This window comes from Oncorhynchus nerka, linkage group LG5 (genome assembly GCF_034236695.1).
Source record: "Oncorhynchus nerka isolate Pitt River linkage group LG5, Oner_Uvic_2.0, whole genome shotgun sequence".
Lineage (NCBI taxonomy): Eukaryota > Metazoa > Chordata > Actinopteri > Salmoniformes > Salmonidae > Oncorhynchus > Oncorhynchus nerka.
The window spans coordinates 60397591-60417890 of record NC_088400.1 but is presented as its reverse complement, the minus strand read 5'-3'; the positions used below and the strand labels follow the sequence as shown (position 1 = coordinate 60417890).

The 20300-nt window shown below is 44.8% G+C and overlaps 1 protein-coding gene and 1 pseudogene across 1 annotated transcript; both read left to right on the top strand.

Moving 5' to 3' along the window:
- The first annotated feature begins 960 nt into the window (after positions 1 to 960).
- On the top strand, positions 961 to 3947 carry LOC115129976 (glucagon-1). Its single transcript, XM_029660766.2, has 6 exons — positions 961 to 1067; positions 1264 to 1364; positions 1625 to 1780; positions 2323 to 2439; positions 3108 to 3251; positions 3512 to 3947. The coding sequence occupies exons 2-6, from the start codon at positions 1270 to 1272 to the stop codon at positions 3534 to 3536; spliced, it is 537 nt and encodes a 178-aa protein (XP_029516626.1). The 5' UTR covers positions 961 to 1067; positions 1264 to 1269; the 3' UTR covers positions 3537 to 3947.
- A 422-nt stretch (positions 3948 to 4369) lies between these two features.
- LOC115129975 (adenylate cyclase type 10-like) lies at positions 4370 to 19425 on the top strand (annotated as a pseudogene).
- Positions 19426 to 20300: the final 875 nt, after the last annotated feature.

The window sequence follows — 20300 nt, the reverse complement described above, 5'->3', positions numbered from 1 at the left end:
GTTGATGTTGAGATGTGTCTGTTACTTGAATTATGTGAAACATTTATTTCTGAGGATGGTAACTCTAATGAACTTATCCTCTGCAGCAGAGGTAACTCTGGGTATTCCTTTCCTGTGGCAGTCCTCATGAGAGCCAGTTTCATCATAGGGCTTTGTGACTGCACTTGAAGAAACTTTCAACGTTCTTGACATTTTCCGGATTGACTGACCTTCATGTAGTAAGTAATGATGGACTGTTGTTTCTCTTTGCTTAAATGTGCCATTTCATAGTTTTGATTTATTCACTATTATCCTACAACGTAAAAAAATGTAAAAAATAAAGAAAAACCCTTGAACGAGTAGGTGTGTCCAAACGTGACTGGTACTATATAATCAAAAATCAAAATGACTTTGGTTTGACATAATAATTGGATATCATCTGTAAATGGTTTATAAGTACATTCAGTAAACGGTAATGCAGGTATAGGCTTTGAATAAAAGGGGATGATCAACAGGACCCACAATGGAAATGTTCTTGTCTTAAATGGGTGACCAAAGGAAAAACACCCCAAAAATAGTTTCCATCTCTGATTCTATCATAGTTAATATAATCCACAAACCCTGACTCAGCTTCCCATTTACAGTAAACACACACACACACACACACACACACAGACACACACGCACACACGCACATGCATGCACGCACGCACGCATGCATACACACACACACTATTTGACAGGATGTCATCTTGTTTGATTTCTACACCTAAGTGACAGCTGTTTTCTCGCATGGATAATGCCACATCTTCCATTTTAAACAGACGTTTCATTGCGAGTTAATCCACTGCAACCAAACGGGGCCCTATGTGTAATGGATTGAGAGTAACAAATGGGTGTAACAGAGTGGGAGAGCGGGAGGATTGGGCCACCGGAGCAGACCCGGCCTTATGGCCATGCTATATAAGACCCCCACAGCCAGTCAGGTCACCAAGATACAACCACAAGGAACCAGGACTGAAGCAGAGGATCTCACTCTCTCTCAGACACACATTTCATCTCATCTACCCGCACGTTAACAGGAACAGGTGAGTTGCTTGCAGCCAGGACACATCTTAATTGATTTTGGAAAATCTGTTTCAAAACGGGATTTGTTTTTCCATTGTGAACAAAACCTTTGATTTTGTCAGTGGATGTACGCTTGATATGGAGCCTTTTGCTTGTCAATGTAAAATGTACATGACTGTCTTCGGCTAAGTTACTCAATTGTGGTTCTGTCTGCAGGTCACAATGTTTGGCATCCACTCCCTGGCTGGTGTTCTCCTCCTGGTCATCGTACAGAGCAGTTGGCAAGTCCCTCTACAAGAGGCTGAGGACAACTCAAGGTACAGCTCAAAAATGTTATATTTTCTATGGGGGGGAAATGATCCCAATGTTCCACGGGATATTTTAACAAATATTTTCAGAACATATCATAGGGGGAAAAAAGCGCACAACGCACAGTATCAACGTAGACTACAGACGGAATGACTAGTGTTTAACACATAATGTACACGTATCCAACAGCAACTGTCAATCAAAATTAGACTATAATGAGGCATCTATCAGCATAATTTCAGCATGAAAGATTCTTCTTCTCCTGTAGCTTAGAGACAGCAGACCCACTATTGGAGGATTTGGTGGGCGTGCCTAACGTGAAGAGACATTCCGAGGGAACCTTCTCTAACGACTACAGTAAATACCAGGAAGAAAGAATGGCTCAGGACTTTGTTCAATGGCTTATGAACTCCAAGAGGAGTGGGTGAGTGTTCCAGCAGAGTAATATTATATATTTCTAGGCTTATGACTGATATTATACTGCGGGGTGGAGAAAGTATTTTTCTTAATGAGAGCCAGGACAGTTCAGTCTTTTGGAAACTTTTACTGTGATGAATACTGGTATATCTTGAGATGAACAATCAAAGATTTGGATGGAGACATTACAGATTTAAACATCATCCCAAAAATGTTTGTCTGAAGCACTATGTATATTATGGCATTGTTTGTACATGCAGAGAAAGGATAGTAATGTACTGAGCAACATATTCATATACACAGTACTTCCAAGTCAAACAAAGTAACTTCATGTTATTCATCCATTTTCATTATCAACGTATCTTCAACTTCTATATCAATACATACACTTAAAATACAATATTTGAGTGTTTTACTAGCAAAGTTAGTGAAAAACCGTTATAAGAACTCAGAGGCCATTTTAGCTGAGCCAGAATGATTTCACAGTACTATAATTGGCTGAGTGGAGTTTTGTATCTATCACAGCATTTCCTCTCTACCTCCATCTAGAGCTCCATCCAAACGCCATGCCGATGGGACCTACACCAGCGACGTGAGCACCTACCTACAGGACCAGGCGGCCAAGGACTTTGTTTCCTGGCTCAAATCAGGACGGGCCAGACGAGAGTAGGCTTCCCTTCACCCTACAGCACCAACATCTTGTGTGTCATGTCTAACGCGAGAAGAAGAGAGAGAGAGAGGGAAAAGATCATCAACAACTTAGCTAATTTATCCATTGCCGCACCGTTGCTTTCTGCTTTCTTAAGGCCTGTTTTGACATTTCATGTGGTCGTGCCCAATAAATCCCATTAAACTATGCTCTGCATTTATTGATACATTTATTGATATTTGCCCCTCGGATGACTGTGTTGACTGGGTTGGAACAGAGCGTATCACACAGTTGCTGTGTGCATAAACACCTGTTCAGGGAACAAAGGTGTCCTCTAATGCACAATGAATGACTACAGCTACAGATCACTACTCCCGAAATCATCCAATAGTCATAAGGCGCAACTAGAAAAGGGTACATTTCCTGAAGAAAATGTGTATTCTTGCTTCGGCCGACTAAAAGTTGAACCCAACGCGGTTGGTAATTGTGTACAGACGTATTGTGTGTGGAAGTATTGATTGTGGAATTATTTTGTGTGGAAGTATTGTGTGTGCAAGTATTGTGCGTGGTAGTATTGTGTGTGGAAGTATTGTGTGTGGAAGTATTGTGCGTGGAAGTATTGTGTGTGGACGTATTGTGTTTGGAACCACTGACAAGGGTGTGTTATCTTGTGTACTGTACCTAGATCTGCAGAGGAGAGCAGGAATGGTCCAATGAGCAGAAGACATGTAGATGGAAGCTTCACCAGCGACGTGAACAAGGTCCTAGACAGCTTGGCTGCCAAAGAGTATTTACTCTGGGTCATGACCTCCAAAACCTCAGGGAAAAGGTAAACATCAGAACACAATCAGAAGCTGTATGAAAGGGCACCATATTCCCTATATAGTGGGCCTAAGGCTCTGATTAAAACGAGTGCATATGGTGCCATTTTAGACAAGTTTGTAAATGGAGTGTCTTGCCTACATCAGTATTTGATCAATTGTTTTTTTTTGATGTCACACTCTTTTTCTCTGTATCTTTCTCTCTCCCACTAAACCATGTTACTGTATGGTGTCACAGATTGATCATTTGGTTTATTGTTTATTTCAGTAACAAACGTCAAGAAGATCATTGAAAGAAGACAAACGCTTCCTTGTTCAAGAGAAACTTGGATACTGTGCTACAAATGATAAGCCTTGACAAAAACTAAAAGCCATACTAAAAAGCCATACTGCTTAGCATTGTTGTGATGTTGATACAATGTTGGAAGTACTTTTGTTTACTCTACATTATGTGATAAAAAAAAAACAGATAATGTATTCTTCCTTAACTTTGTGGTGCACAATGCATCAGGTCAGTTGTCAAATTATACAAATATTTTTCCATAAATTAACATTATTTTCTATATTTGTAATGTTGAAAGAAAGGGAACATGGTAAAAACTCAGATATAATGTGTAAAACTATCTGGTAACATTTGTGTGAATTTGTTTTTTTATCCCATATGTATCAAAACCTGCTCTGCAAAATTAAACTCTTTCATTGTGTTTGCTGTACTATGTTTTTGACTAGCCATGCATCCATACAAATGGAATCCCAAACTCTTTCTGTTCATGGTGCTGAAAAAAAACCATCACAACATTCAACTGTTGTGCCAATGATAGTAGTTTATGTACTAGACTAGATTTGGGAAACTGGTTTTGCGTCTCAAAGAAGCTCTGTCCATGGTCCTGAAACCGAAATGCATGGCATTCAAGTAACGTCGTTTTTAGTTATAAAAAAAATACTTATAATAGCTACTTCTTTTTGAATTGGTGAACCAGAGTTTGTAGTGAACAGCTGAATTCTAGAACGTTCACGGAAAAAAACGACCGTTCAGATTCGCTCAACGGAAAAACATGATCAAATAAAATAAAATAAAATGTATTTATATAGCCCTTCGTAATGATGCCCCTAAACTACAGCTAAAATGGGTTGGATAACGGGGGAGGGGGAGATAGAGAACTCGTACAAAATAAGCCCATGTACCTGATCTTGTTGTCTACAGCACCCTCACTAACGATATCCCCTACGCAGAGAACTTTCATGGAGTCCTTCTCTTCGCGGATGTATCAGGCAAGCTCATCTCAGTAGCTAGCTACATTAGCTATCTCGCTAGCTAACATGAGCTGGAATCCCGTTTCGATCTACATTTAGAAGCTAGCTAGCTAACGTTTGCTAACCCACTAGCTAGAAATCAACTAATCCATTTTGTATCTTTTTTAGGCTTCACTAATCTGACTGAGAAATTCAGTTTGAGTAGCAAGAAAGGCTGTGGAGCAGACGAGTTGACACGCACACTCAACAGCTACATTGGGGAAACAGTCAGTCGTAAATTAGCTGTGGTTTCATTAAGTTAAAACAATACAATATCAATCTAACCCGATGTACCGTTAGTTAACTTAACTTAGACTAAGTTAGTCAAAAAATGTTTTTTTTACCAAGCAATGTTTGTTGCCTGTATTTCAGATATCCTTGATGCTGGGGGAGATATTCTGAATTATGCAGGTAACAATAGGCTTCCCTCTCAGCTTTTAGACACAGATTCACCATGATCACAATTCCTAGCTACAGTACTATTCTACTCGTCATGGCCAAACCACTTTTAATCACAGGCGATGCCATCTTGGCTCTATGGACGGTGGAGAGGGTCCAGCTCAGTGAAGTAATCTCCCTGGTGGTCAAATGCAGCCTCAACATCTAGGACCAGTGTGGAGTCCGGGAGACGGAAGTGGGCTGTCAGCTGAAAGTTAAAATAGGTGCTTGTCTGAGTCTCATACAGGCCGAGAGACGTGTTTGTGCTATAACACCAGGGCCTGTATTCACAAAGAGTGCAGATCTAGGATCAGTTTTTACTTTAAAACCATAAGGAACACTTGCATTTCACTGCACCTGCAATAACATCTACTAAATATGTGTATCAATACAATTTGATTTCATTTTGATTTGAATAAGGGGGACCTGATCCTAGATCAGTACTCTACGCTTTGTGAATTTGTGCCCTGATTATCCGGCTACACTTGACTTCATAGGCAACTAGAACCTCAAATATGATACCCTTTATCCTCTGCTGTCCCAAGGTATATCTGCTGGGAAGCTCTCCAAGGTGATCGTAGGAGGCGAGATCAGTCAGTACTTTGTGGTGATTGGCCGGGCGGTGGACGAGGTGCGGCTGGCAGAGGGGTTGGCGGTGGCCAGCACAATCATCTTGTCACCTAACGCCTGGGAACTATGTGAGATGTGAGAGGGACGACATCACCATTGACCCCATAGAGAACGAGAGAGCCGTGAAGGTGTGTGTGTTTGGGGGTGGGGGGGGGGGGGGTGGATGGATGGATAGATAGATGGATACAGCTATGACAAATGCAGTTTCAAGTAGGCGGGTGGTTGCTACATGACTGTATGTAAATAGTGTCATACAATGCAGGTGCATTGAGCGAGAGCCCAGTTTTTCTGTTGAGAAGTACCAGGATTCGGAACGTCTGTAGAGCATGAAAAAGTGACAAAAGGTACAGTAAAGAGACTAGCTAGATATCAGCCTGTGATATTTCTACTTGCACGGTGGTGTTGTAACATCCTAACCGGTCCTTTTTTGGTCTACAGAGTGTGTGAGGAGAGCATCTCGACTGATGCCAAACGCCGAGCTTGAGAAAACTTTACGGAAGTACGTCATGAAAAACGGTTTTGCAGAACGTAAGAACCTACCTTCCTTGTTTTTCAAAATCAGAATCATGTATTTTTGAATGTATAACAGTAGGCTCTTTTTTAATGTTCACACTACTACTTACCTAGAATTAAGAAATGCATTGAGCAAACATTGTAATAAGTATGCTAGTATGGTCACTGGAACGTTGGCATGGTTTTCTATTCTGACCTCTCCTCCCTCATTAGATGACGACTAGCCTCTGGGGTACTGTCTGAGATGCGCCCGGCCACCATAGTGTTTGTCAACATGCTGTTCAAGAGAGGAGAGAGTGACCAGGAGCAGTGTACATCCACCAGGCTGCCATTGGCATCGGTCAGCAAATAGTCAAGCACCACAGGAGGGTCAACAAAGTGTTCATGTTCGACAAGGTCAGTTAGTCTTTTATTCAAGGTGGAATCCTGGAGGTTTATTCACTAGGAACCAAATGCAAGCAAACAGGATGAAACTGGGAGGGACTAACCTGAACTTGTACAATAAGAAACACTTTGTTGCAAACCGTTTTGGTACGGTGTGATCTAATGAATACACCCCAGCTGTTACGCTCTTCATGGGAAGGCATGGACCAAAACGCAGCATGGTAAGTGTTCATGATTCTTTATTACTCAACGATAGACAGCTGCCTCTGATTTGGAACCACACTCGGCCAAAAACAAAGAAATAGAAAACATAGAAATGAAGAAACTAGAATGCCCACCCTAGTCACACCCTGTCCTTACTAAAATAGAGAATAAAAGCCTCTCTATGGCCACGGCGTGACACCAGCAGTTCTCTGTTCCCGGTGGCAATGAGAAAAACAACAAACACAATTAACAAGAAACAGAAACAATGGGGGCACTCACCAAGACTTTCTTCTTCAGTCAAACCCACTGTATGTTTTTAAATAACAAGGAGTTTGTTGCAGGGCTGTACTTTCCTCTGTCTGTTTGGGCTCCCTGGGGACAAGCAGGAGGATGAGAGTGCCCACGCCTTACAGGCTGCCTATGGAGTACATGACATTTGCCAGAAAGAGATCCGCAACCTCAAGTAAGGCCCGTGTCAGCCTAATATTCTAGGACCACATGCCTTTACTTTTTATCAAGCTACAGATGTAGGATTTTAATTTGATCACCCTGTTGCAGGACATGTTAAACTTGTAGTGTATTTGAGGTTTAAAAAGGCTTCTGAAGTGTGTAATTTCCACTTAGAAATTTCAGACTTGATTTTCCCTTATGAAAAATGTATCAACTCCTACAAAAAAAATTCTATGAATTACAATCCACATAATAATTCACATTTCCTGTTGCTACAGGACTATTTTCCTGATCTAGCAAACTGGCCCAAATTAAGATCCTACAGCTGTATTACACTTGAGTGCAATATGTTGTATAGTTAGTTAACAAAAGGTCCAATGTTGTCCAACAGGACTGTCTCTGTTGGAGTAACCACAGGCCCAATATTCTATGGTGTAGTAGGACATCCAGTGAGGCATGAATACACAGGTACAATCCACCTTGACATCCTCTTGAACTCTCAGGTGGAACTGTGCTTTGCCACTGCCACCTTACAATAACTTGTTGTAGCCCCTTTTATATTATTTTAACTCGCATACTCTTATGTTCAGATTTTGTACAAGTTTTACCAGTTTGACCTACGAACTTTGAACTCAACCTCTATGTCCTTTGCCGTTAGTGATTGATCGAGAGTTGCTACTACTCAAAACTGCCTTTGTTTTATTTTAACGAGCTGCCCAAGAAAGCCATGAAGGGAGTCAAGAACACCGGAGTCCTATATCTGTTCATGACCAATAAACATCAGATGTACGACCATCTGATGTGACCAACATCATTTATAGTCCATTAACTCATGACTCATACTCACTTTCATATCGAGCATTGTACTATTGTCATGTTAGATAATTAAGTGCATTGTTGTGGCTTTCTTGTATTGAAATGCTACATAGTGAGACATATTGCAATTGTAATAAGAACATACATACTTATTAAACAAAATCTCATCTCCAGAACTATTGGTAAAGCACCTATGTCCGTTGAGAGAGAGGAGGGATATCCTCTTTTGGGTGAGTTTTCTCACGTATTGATGATTATGAATGACATGCATTCATCGTGGAAGATCACATTGATTTGAATGATAATGTTGCGCTCAAATGCTTCCTAGGCCGAGAGAAAGAAATTGAAGTGTACTCCAGCATGCTGAAGGGCTTCTTGGAGGCAACAACAATGTTTTGATCCACGAGGGGCCTGTCGGCTATGGCAAGTGCCGCCTGCTGGCTGAGGTGGTATACAGAACAGCAAAGGATGGAGTCAGGTCAGTGCAGAACTGTAAGAGCCACGCTGAGCGAGAGAGTGTCCTCCTCACCAAGATCCTCGACCCAAAGATGAGGCAGAACGTCTGCCTTCTCAATGATATCCTGTTAGTCAAGGTAGGTGAGATCTCTGAACGTTGCTTTTCTGAAAGTTATTATTCTGTTTCGTAGTAGCTAACGAGGGTAGATGGATCTTTTCTGTAAGATCTGTTCTATGCTTTTAGTTTCCTGTGTCTAAGGATGTCAGTGATGGACAGTCAAGAAGAACAAGAAGATGAGGAACTACTTTCTGGAGTTGTTTTACAATGTACTGTGGAAGATAATAACGTGCATGATGTAAAAACATAACTTAGGTGGCAATTGATTGTTTGATGACTTTCAATTGATTCGTGATAACTACGTGTGTGTGGTCTGTCCAGTTCGCCGAGGACGAGCCGTGCGTGTACGTGCTGGACCAGGCTCACTTTGTGGCTCAAGCCTCATTGGCCTTCCTGCTCGAAGCATATGAAAGAGCCTCGGTTCTGGTGTGTATGGCCCTCCTCCCCCACACCAGTCAGAGCGGGCCCTTCCCGGAGCTTAGCCGCATCATCAAGGACCCTCTACCTTAACCTGCCTGGGCTAGAGCCCCCCGTCATCGCCCAGCTAGCCTGCCAGATCCTGGGTGTGGTCCGCATCCCTAGCGAGGTGGAGCTGTACGTGTACACAAACACGCGCACACACACACTGTGTGAATATACATACATTATACATATCGACTCTCCGAGGGTGTCTCGGGGGGAGTTGGGAGTTTCACACCTCACACACGTTCAGGTTACCCACTTGTACATGTAGTGAAAAAGGACAAATACAAGCATTTGACCGTAGACTCCTCAAAGACAATGGCTTGGGAATTGGGACTGTTGTGAATACTGAAACTAAACTGATGCATCGTTATCCAGAGGAAGTCAAAAGTAATTTATTGAAATGTACACATTTGAATTGGCTTGTCGACTGTATAGCTATTTTATGAAGACTCATTCTAAGGCTGTCATTGTCTCAGTACATGAATATCTCACAGAAGAAGCCGGAGTTACCTTATAAAAACATATGTATAAATTAAAAATGTAATGTGTTTTATAGGCTCCTGGTGGAGAGAAGCCATGGAGTTCCATACTACTGCGAGGAGCTCTTGAAGAGTCTGTAATCTGGGCAATCTGATCATGATTGAGGAGGAGGATGAGGCTAAAGATGTAAACATCCTGTTCTCTGAGCCCACCCTGGTGGTACACTGCTCCAAACCCAGCCAGGTGGGGCAAGAGGAGGACGCCAGGGCCGGAGCGCTGCGTAGGAAGATGGATCTGTTGGCTGAAAATGTCTGAGTGGCAGGTCTCCCGGCCTATTAACACCCTTATCTGTGAAACAGACAGACCTATTGGCTGAGAATATATGAGTGGCAGGTTTCCCAGTTTGTGAAACACTAAGGTTGCAGGGTCACCCAGGGCATCCTTGTTGAAATCTCGCAAGATAACAGCCCTGGACCATTTTGTCGACCGTGCTTTGGTCTGTTTTGTCGGAGAAGCTGCCAAATTCCACAACGTTCCCATCTCTCTGACATTGAAAGGTGTAGTACGGGGTTCCTGTATTCTGCCCCCAAACACGACAACCTCATGTCATTAGTCTTATTTGATAGAAATGACTCATAAATAAAACACTCAAGTCATTAAGGATGTTTTCTGTCCAGGCATATCTATAGGCCTACTAATAATATTATAATAAATGCCATTTAGAGGACGCTTTTATCCAAAGCTACTTAGTCATGCATGCATACATTTTACATATGGGTGGTCCCAGGAATCGAACCCACTATCCTGGCGTTGTAAGCGCCATGCTCTACCAACTGAGCTACTAATAAAAGTGAATTCTATTCAGGTATGGCCCTGGCCCACCTAGACCACCTGCAGCCAGCGAAACAGATGGTGGGGAAGTGTTCTGCCATCATCGGCCAAACCATCACCACGCAGAAGCTCATCAACATCCTGCCAGAGTCAGAAAACCCTGACAAGCTCAACCTGTCGCTCGCCTCCCTGTTCAAGTCGGGCACGTTTGAGTACGGCTCCAAGCCCAAGCAGTTCACCCAGCAGCTCACCAAGGAGTCAGAGTGCTGGGGCGCGCTCAACTGCTACTGTGTCCAGGACAGTCAAGAAGACGTCCGTGAAGGTCAGTAGTGGAGCTGAGGCTAGCGCAGACAAGGAAAACTTTCACTCTGTGCCAGCTACTTCCTCAAACAGGTCCACCGCTGCAGGGACTGCGACATCGCCCAGTTCATCTTCGGCCACAAGGCGGCTATAGGGAACAACCTCATCGAGATCTAACCGAGTTTGCTCAACATCCAAGAGCCTGGGGAGGCCCTGTTCCTGGGCCAAAGTACACTGGGGCTCCCCAAGGGTGAGTGATGAGCCCACTGACCTCTTTGCTAGAGAAGTACACGCAAGCTGAGAAACACACGCAAACACTCCCTGAGAGACAGACACAAACACTCATGCTTGCCCAAACACTTCACACACACGCTCATGCAGATTGATAATAGTGACGCTCTAACCAACTGATCGAAGTAACCATTGAGGTTACTTGTTCTCCTCTCCACCTCTCAGAGTCTATTCAACTGAACCAGGTCAGCCCTTTGCTTCCCAACAGGTAAGGTTTTATACTCTACCCCTGGTCCCAGATCAGCTGGCCTGTAATACAAGTGGGCTGATTTCATAACAAATGTATTTGTGTGTTTGCGTACCTCAGTGAGGAGGACGAGTTCTCGTTGAACTAGATTCTATGGTAGATGAGTACAACACCACAGTGGACAGAATCAGGAAGTATATGTGTGTCCAGGTGACGGAATGTGTGCTGTGCCCCATGGTGCGCCACTGCACGGGCGTGGGCGACGTGCTCAAATCCTTTTATTACCTGCTAGAGACAGCCGCAGCCTCGGCCTACCTCTCCAATAACCTCAAGGTGTGTGTGTCCTTTGTGGTGGCATATTTCTGCTTTACCAAATGAGGAGAGTTACAAACTACACACCAGTCAGAGTTAAACTTAAACTACATCTTTAATAATAATAAGCTTTGCAATAGCCTTTTTGACTTTCAATGATATGCTATCTCTAATGAACCATTGAAAAGTACCACCAGAAAAGTACAAAGATATTTTATAGCCAAGATACACCCATCTCAACTTACACTGACGAACCACAGATCTTAGGAACAGTTCACAAAGATTAAGATTTGTATAAAAGATATCTATAAAACATAGCAGACAGTTGCTGCTGTGTCAACAGTTCTCATTGTAAAGACCAATGTCTGGCCCTCCTACTCCAAACTGGAACCTGTCTCACCCTGGTACGGTATAGCACGATAACATTACCTCATGTTATCTGGAATGCTCCTAAGCTTTATTACCCAAAGACATCGTAAATCTCCTCTGTCAGTGCTATCTCATAGAAGCCCATCCTCAGTGGAACACACAAACAATATACTATTCTGTCGAATAAAACAACCATTCTAATGCAATACAAGCATTATAACATAATCTTGCAATTTTCCACGACACCTTTGCACTTTTTTCTGATCTGTTCACGCTCATACAGAAGTACTCTCTCTCACAGGCCCTATCCTATTTTAACAAAGCCAAGATCACACAGGATCATCTGAAAATGGGCAAGCCAGCCTTTAAGACTGCCGACCCGACCCGAAAGTCAAAGTGAAAATCAACAACTTTGAGAGAGCCTGTGTTTTCCGTCTCAGAGGGGAGGTAAGAGTTCACTGAAATGTTATTTATAATCTAAAAGGATAATAATGATTTGCATTTATACTAAATAGCGCTTTTCTCAAACTGAAGTGTACCGTTTATTGTACATTTAGGTGTTGTACAACACAGGCCAAATCGAGGAGGCTGAGAGCATGTTTGCTATAGCGCCCTACGGCTCCTGAACAGTCGTCTCCCTACGAACCGCGTGGCCATGTCCCTGAAGTACGTCTGTGAGAAGATGAAGAGTCTGCTACAGATCCAAGAACGTTGACAGCCCTGGGTGTGTTCTATGTTCAACAAGCTCCTATAAAGATTAAACAAATTCATATATATATATATTTTATATATAGCAAACACTATAATATCAACTATTTTCCATTTATTGACGACAAAACATACCACAACCGACAATTTCATCATTTATCTGCATTCAACTCAAACAGTAAAACGCTTTATAAAAATAAACTCTAGCACTGTGGTGATGGAGGCGCTCCACAAGCAATTGAATAGATTCTACAATCGTGTGCATGCGCCACTTTTTAAAGGTTTTGTTGTTTAGGTTTTATTGTTGTTGTCATGTCCAAAGAGAGAAGAAGCTGGTTTTCCTCCACGAGCAGATCTGCTGTCTGTCGTACATGTGACAGATTGGCTGCATGAGGAGAGCATCGCTGGCCATCACTATGGAGATGAACTCAGCCCAGAAGAGTGCAGAGGAGAACAAGGTGGTCGTTTACTCTGATTCTCTGTTTTTTACAGAAAAACAGGGAAAATGGGTTTGGTCGGTCAGTGGAAATCTCAAACGCAGCCGAACAATTTTTTTGTTGAGCGGATGGTCGGGGGGCCCGGAAACATACAGTAATTACAAATCATTTGTAGACTGCAAAATGACCACAAGAAGCCCAAACAGATCAAAATCAAATCAAATCAAATTTTATTTGTCACATACACATGGTTAGCAGATGTTAATGCGAGTGTAGCGAAATGCTTGTGCTTCTAGTTCCGACAATGCAGTAATAACCAACAAGTAATCTAACTAACAATTCCAAAACTACTGTCTTATACATAGTGTAAGGGGATAAAGAATATGTACATAAGGATATATGAATGAGTGATGGTACAGAGCAGCATAGGCAAGATACAGTAGATGGTATCGAGTACAGTATATACATATGAGATGAGTATGTAAACAAAGTGGCATTGTTAAAGTGGCTAGTGATACATGTATTACCTAAGGATGCAGTCGATGATATAGGGTACAGTATATACGTATGCATATGAGATTAATAATGTAGGGTAAGTAACATTATATAAGGTGAACGGAAAGGCTCTGGAGCAACGAACCGCCCTTGCTGTCTCTGCCTGGTCGGTTCCCCTCTTTCCACTGGGATTCTCTGCCTCTAACCCTATTACAGGGGCTGAGTCACTGGCTTACTGGGGCTCTCTCATGCCGTCCCTGGAGGGGGGGCGTCACCTGAGTGGGTTGATTCACTGTTGTGGTCATCCTGTCTGGGTTGGCGCCCCCCCCTTGGGTTGTGCCGTGGCGGAGATCTTTGTGGGCTATACTCAGCCTTGTCTCAGGATGGTAAGTTGGTGGTTGAAGATATCCCTCTAGTGGTGTGGGGGCTGTGCTTTGGCAAAGTGGGTGGGGTTATATCCTTCCTGTTTGGCCCTGTCCGGGGGTGTCCTCGGATGGGGCCACAGTGTCTCCTGACCCCTCCTGTCTCAGCCTCCAGTATTTATGCTGCAGTAGTTTATGTGTCGGGGGGCTGGGATCAGTTTGTTATATCTGGAGTACTTCTCCTGTCCTATTCGGTGTCCTGTGTGAATCTAAGTGTGCGTTCTCTAATTCTCTCCTTCTCTCTTTCTTTCTCTCTCTCGGAGGACCTGAGCCCTAGGACCATGCCCCAGGACTACCTGACATGATGACTCCTTGCTGTCCCCAGTCCACCTGGCCATGCTGCTGTTCCAGTTTCAACTGACCTGAGCCCTAGGACCATGCCCCAGGACTACCTGACATGATGACTGCTTGCTGTCCCCAGTCCACCTGGCCATGCTGCTGCTCCAGTTTCAACTGTTCTGCCTTACTATTATTCGACCATGCTGGTCATTTATGAACTTTTGAACATCTTGGCCATGTTCTGTTATAATCTCCACCCGGCACAGCCAGAAGAGGACTGGCCACCCCACATATGCTCTCTCTAATTCTCTCTTTCTTTCTCTCTCTCGGAGGACCTGAGCCCTAGGACCGTGCCCCAGGACTACCTGACATGATGACTCCTTGCTGTCCCCAGTCCACCTGACTGTGCTGCTGCTCCAGTTTCAACTGTTCTGCCTTATTATTATTTGACCATGCTGGTCATTTATGAACATTTGAACATCTTGGCCATGTTCTGTTATAATCTCCACCCGGCACAGCCAGAAGAGGACTGGCCACCCCACATAGCCTGGTTCCTCTCTAGGTTTCTTCCTAGGTTTTGGCCTTTCTAGGGAGTTTTTCCTACCCACCGTGCTTCTACACCTGCATTGCTTGCTGTTTGGGGTTTTAGGCTGGGTTTCTGTACAGCACTTTGAGATATCAGCTGATGTACGAAGGGCTATATAAATACATTTGATTTGATTTGATTTGAAATACATTTGATTTGATTTGATTTGATAAGGTAGCATTGTTTAAAGTGGCTAGTGATATATTTACATCATTTCCCATCAATTCCCATTATTAAAGTGGCTGGGGTTGAGTCAGTGTCAGTGTGTTGGCAGCGGCCACTCAATGTTAGTGGTGGCTGTTTAACAGTGATGGCCTTGAGATAGAAGCTGTTTTTCAGTCTCTCGGTCCCAGCTTTGATGCACCTGTACTGACCTCGCCTTCTGGATGATAGCGGGGTGAACAGGCAGTGGCTCGGGTGGTTGATGTCCTTGATGATCTTTATGGCCTTCCTGTAACATCGGGTGGTGTAGGTGTCCTGGAGGGCAGGTAGTTTGCCCCCGGTGATGCGTTGTGCAGACCTCACTACCCTCTGGAGAGCCTTACGGTTGAGGGCGGAGCAGTTGCCGTACCAGGCGGTGATACAGCCCGCCAGGATGCTCTCGATTGTGCATCTGTAGAAGTTTGTGAGTGCTTTTGGTGACAAGCCGAATTTCTTCAGCCTCCTGAAGTTGAAGAGGCGCTGCTGCGCCTTCTTCACGATGCTGTCTGTGTGAGTGGACCAGTTCAGTTTGTCTGTGATGTGTATGCCGAGGAACTTAAAACTTGCTACCCTCTCCACTACTGTTCCATCGATGTGGATAGGGGGGGGTGTTCCCTCTGCTGTTTCCTGAAGTCCACAATCATCTCCTTAGTTTTGTTGACGTTGAGTGTGAGGTTATTTTCCTGACACCACACTCCGAGGGCCCTCACCTCCTCCCTGTAGGCCGTCTCGTCGTTGTTGGTAATCAAGCCTACCACTGTTGTGTCGTCCGCAAACTTGATGATTGAGTTGGAGGCGTGCGTGGCCACACAGTCGTGGGTGAACAGGGAGTACAGGAGAGGGCTCAGAACGCACCCTTGTGGGGCCCCAGTGTTGAGGATCAGCGGGGAGGAGATGTTGTTGCCTACCCTCACCACCTGGGGGCGGCCCGTCAGGAAGTCCAGTACCCAGTTGCACAGGGCGGGGTCGAGACCCAGGGTCTCGAGCTTGATGACGAGCTTGGAGGGTACTATGGTGTTGAATGCCGAGCTGTAGTCGATGAACAGCATTCTCACATAGGTATTCCTCTTGTCCAGATGGGTTAGGGCAGTGTGCAGTGTGGTTGAGATTGCATCGTCTGTGGACCTATTTGGGCGGTAAGCAAATTGGAGTGGGTCTAGGGTGTCAGGTAGGGTGGAGGTGATATGGTCCTTGACTAGTCTCTCAAAGCACTTCATGATGACGGAAGTGAGTGCTACGGGGCGGTAGTCGTTTAGCTCAGTTACCTTAGATTTCTTGGGAACAGGAACAATGGTGGCCCTCTTGAAGCATGTGGGAACAGCAGACTGGTATCGGGATTGATTGAATATGTCCGTAAACACACCGGCCAGCTGGTCTGCGCATGCTCTGAGGGCGCGGCTGGGGATGCCGTCTGGGCCTGCAGCCTTGCGAGGGTTAACACGTTTAAATGTCTTACTCACCTCTGCTGCAGTGAAGGAGAGACCGCATGTTTTCGTTGCAGGCCGTGTCAGTGGCACTGTATTGTCCTCAAAGTTGGCAAAAATGTTATTTAGTCTGCCTGGGAGCAAGACATCCTGGTCCGTGACTGGGCTGGATTTCTTCTTGTAGTCCGTGATTGACTGTAGGCCCTGCCACATGCCTCTTGTGTGTGAGCCGTTGAATTGAGATTCTACTTTGTCTCTGTACTGACGCTTAGCTTGTTTGATAGCCTTGCGGAGGGAATAGCTGCACTGTTTGTATTCGGTCATGTTACCAGACACCTTGCCCTGATTAAAAGCAGTGGTTCGCGCTTTCAGTTTCACGCGAATGCTGCCATCAATCCACGGTTTCTGGTTAGGGAATGTTTTAATCGTTGCTATGGGAACGACATCTTCAACGCACGTTCTAATGAACTCGCACACCGAATCAGCGTATTCGTCAATATTGTTATCTGACGCAATACGAAACATGTCCCAGTCCACGTGATGGAAGCAGTCTTGGAGTGTGGAGTCAGCTTGGTCGGACCAGCGTTGGACAGACCTCAGCGTGGGAGCCTCTTGTTTTAGTTTCTGTCTGTAGGCAGGGATCAACAAAATGGAGTCGTGGTCAGCTTTTCCGAAAGGGGGGCGGGGCAGGGCCTTATATGCGTCGCGGAAGTTAGAGTAACAATGATCCAAGATTTTTCCCCCCCTGGCTGCGCAATCGATATGCTGATAAAATTTAGGGAGTCTTGTTTTCAGATTAGCCTTGTTAAAATCCCCAGCTACAATGAATGCAGCCTCCGGATAAATGGTTTCCAGTTTGCAAAGAGTTAAATAAAGTTCGTTCAGAGCCATCGATGTGTCTGCTTGGGGGGGGATATATACGGCTGTGATTATAATCGAAGAGAATTCTCTTGGTACATTTGATTGTGAGGAATTCTAAATCAGGTGAACAGAAGGATTTGAGTTCCTGTATGTTTCTTTCATCACACCATGTCTCGTTCGCCATAAGGCATACGCCCCCGCCCCTCTTCTTACCAGAAAGATGTTTATTTCTGTCGGCGCGATGCGTGGAGAAACCCGTTGGCTGCACCGCCTCGGATAATGTCTCTCCAGTGAGCCATGTTTCCGTGAAGCAGAGAACGTTACAGTCTCTGATGTCCCTCTGGAATGCTACCCTTGCTCGGATTTCATCAACCTTGTTGTCAAGAGACTGGACATTGGCAAGAAGAATGCTAGGGAGTGGTGCACGGTGTGCCCGTCTCCGGAGTCTGACCAGAAGACCGCCTCGTTTCCCTCTTTTTCGGAGTCGTTTTATTGGGTCGCTGCATGGGATCCATTCCGTTGTCCTGTTTGAAATGCAGAACACAGGATCCGCGTCGTGAAAAACATATTCTTGGTCGTACTGATGGTGAGTTGACGCTGATCTTATATTCAGTAGTTCTTCTCGATTGTATGTAATGAAACCTAAGATGACCTGGGGTACTAATGTAAGAAATAACACGTAAAAAAAATAATTAAAAAATACAATATGTTTGACCAAAACATAATCATTTCAAACCTTCTTTAGGTTAACTTAAAACTGGGGGGGGGGGGGGGGGCAAACATGGCGGGCCGCCAGTTGGGGAACCCTGGTATACAGTCACTCATACACTCCTCAACATCCCTCTCACACAGACACACCTACTCTGTCTCTAGACCATCTTCTCGTACATTGACTACCTCCAGTACTGTCAGCTGAGTGGTCTAGACGACCAGTGTAACATCTATGAGGGGATGCTGTGTGGAACCTGTGTTGAGCTGCCTGACTGCATGGAGGGCCTGATCCTCACCGGCTACTTCATGCGCTCTACTCTGCACGACTCCGCCCGGTATGGTGAGGAGAGGAGTGGATGTGTGTGTTGCATAGGTGAGGTAGTGTGTGTTCGGTTGAAACAAATAAGGGTGTAAGCAAGCGAGACAAGACGGAGAGAGAAAAAAATAAATATCAAAAAAAGTTTCAGTATTGAAAGAAGTTCTACTTCTCAGGTCTCCGAGCAGAGCAAATCAGCAAGCTGACGAACTGACGGGGCCTGGACATCTTGGTGATCTCTGTCCTTCACACACACCCTCCTCCTCACACAGAGGAGAAGCACTACTTCTACTTGTTTCTTTTACTGGGATGTGTACCTTATCTACTGTTGAATACTATGATACCCAGGTATGAGTAGTGTGTCCAGCTGATGCAGAGTCTGGAGTACCTGGGAAACAGGACACGCATCAGCACGGCTAAAGGCTGGCTCTATGCAGGCTGCTTTGACTTCCTGCTCTACTCAGGCAAGTTGGATATTCCATGCCTGTGGGACACAATCTCCACGTGACATATCTTAGTTAAGGAACTAATGGATAATAATTATAAATGTCATTTAGTTGACGCTTTTATCCAAAGTGACTTAGTCATGCGCATATACATTGTATGTATAGTTGGTCCCGGGACTCGCACCGACATTCCAAGCTCCATGCTCTTCTAACTGAACTACAGAGGACCACTACCATAGGTTGGGTCTCATGGTGTGTGTTCCAGACTTTGCCTTCCATCCGTTTGAGGAGTGCTACACCTTTGCGGAGGAGTCCCAGTCAGACCCTAACCTGGTGGCCGACAAGAGTCAAACCTCTACTTTGCTCTGGCTCTGTGGACTGATAGAAATGTTATAGATAGAGCCCACATGATTATTTTCTGTACATGCCAGAGAGGCATTTCTGTTCTACATAACATATTTCTAGCTACATTTTCTACAATGTTGTGCCTTTCAAAATGCCCGAAGATATACTCTAGTCCACCCTGCTGTGTGTGTGTGTGTGTCTCTCGTTCGGCCTAGGTATGCCCGTCTGTGTGAGAAGGCCTGTTTCTTCTACACCAAGGCCTGTGGAGTGACCCGACAGGCTCCCTCATCCATCCACTCCATCAACGGCGTGGTCATGTTCCTGGAGTGTCGTGTGCTGCTGTTCAGAAAGGCCCTGGTGGAGCACAACCAACACATCAAAGCCATCTACCAGAGCACACAGAAGGTAGCCTAGCGGTTAAGAGCGTTGGGCCAGAAACCGAAAGGTTGCTGGTTTGAATCCCTGGGTCAACTAGTTGAAAAATCTGCCGATGTGCCCTTGATCAAGGCACTTAACACTAATTGCTCTGGATAAGAGCGTCTGCACGCTCACATTCGGACATACCTTCACATAACCACACACACAGCTGTCTATTATATATTATACATTTTTCCCTGAAACTGTTCTAACAGCCATAGTATTTCTTATGCAGCACTTCACAGAGTTCAACCGGAAGTACTCGACCAACAAGGTGTACGCGCCCCGGGTGCTGCACCTCAGAGCTTACATGTACGTGCTGGCGGGCCACGAGGCCTTGGCCAATGCCATCATCAACAAGGCTTTAATGCTGTGTCAGCAGCACGGCAACAAGCTGGAGGAGAGCTGGATCACACAGAATCAGGTACAGTACTGGAGGAAGGGCCTGAGATGTATTGGATGCATGGCATGGGATAGCATGCACAAATGCAAGCCAGCAAGAGAGCGCACAGTCTCGCACACAATCTCACATACCGTATGGCGAGTATTCGCAGGAGGTTGCGGAGGGGAGGACGGCTCATAATAATGACCGGAATGGTGCAAATGGAATGGCTTCAAACACATGGGAACCAATGTGTTTGATACCATTCCACTGATTCCGATCCAAACGTTACCACGAGCCCGTCCTCGCCAATTAAGGTGCCACCAACCTCCTGTGATTTGTATGCAGTCATTACACACAGAACAGAAACCTCAATCACATGCATTTAAAAAAGACTGCAGTTACACATTGCACACCATGTAGTACAAGTCAGTGGAGGCTGGTGAGGGTAGGACAGCTCTTAATAATGCTCGGAATGGAGTGATTGGAA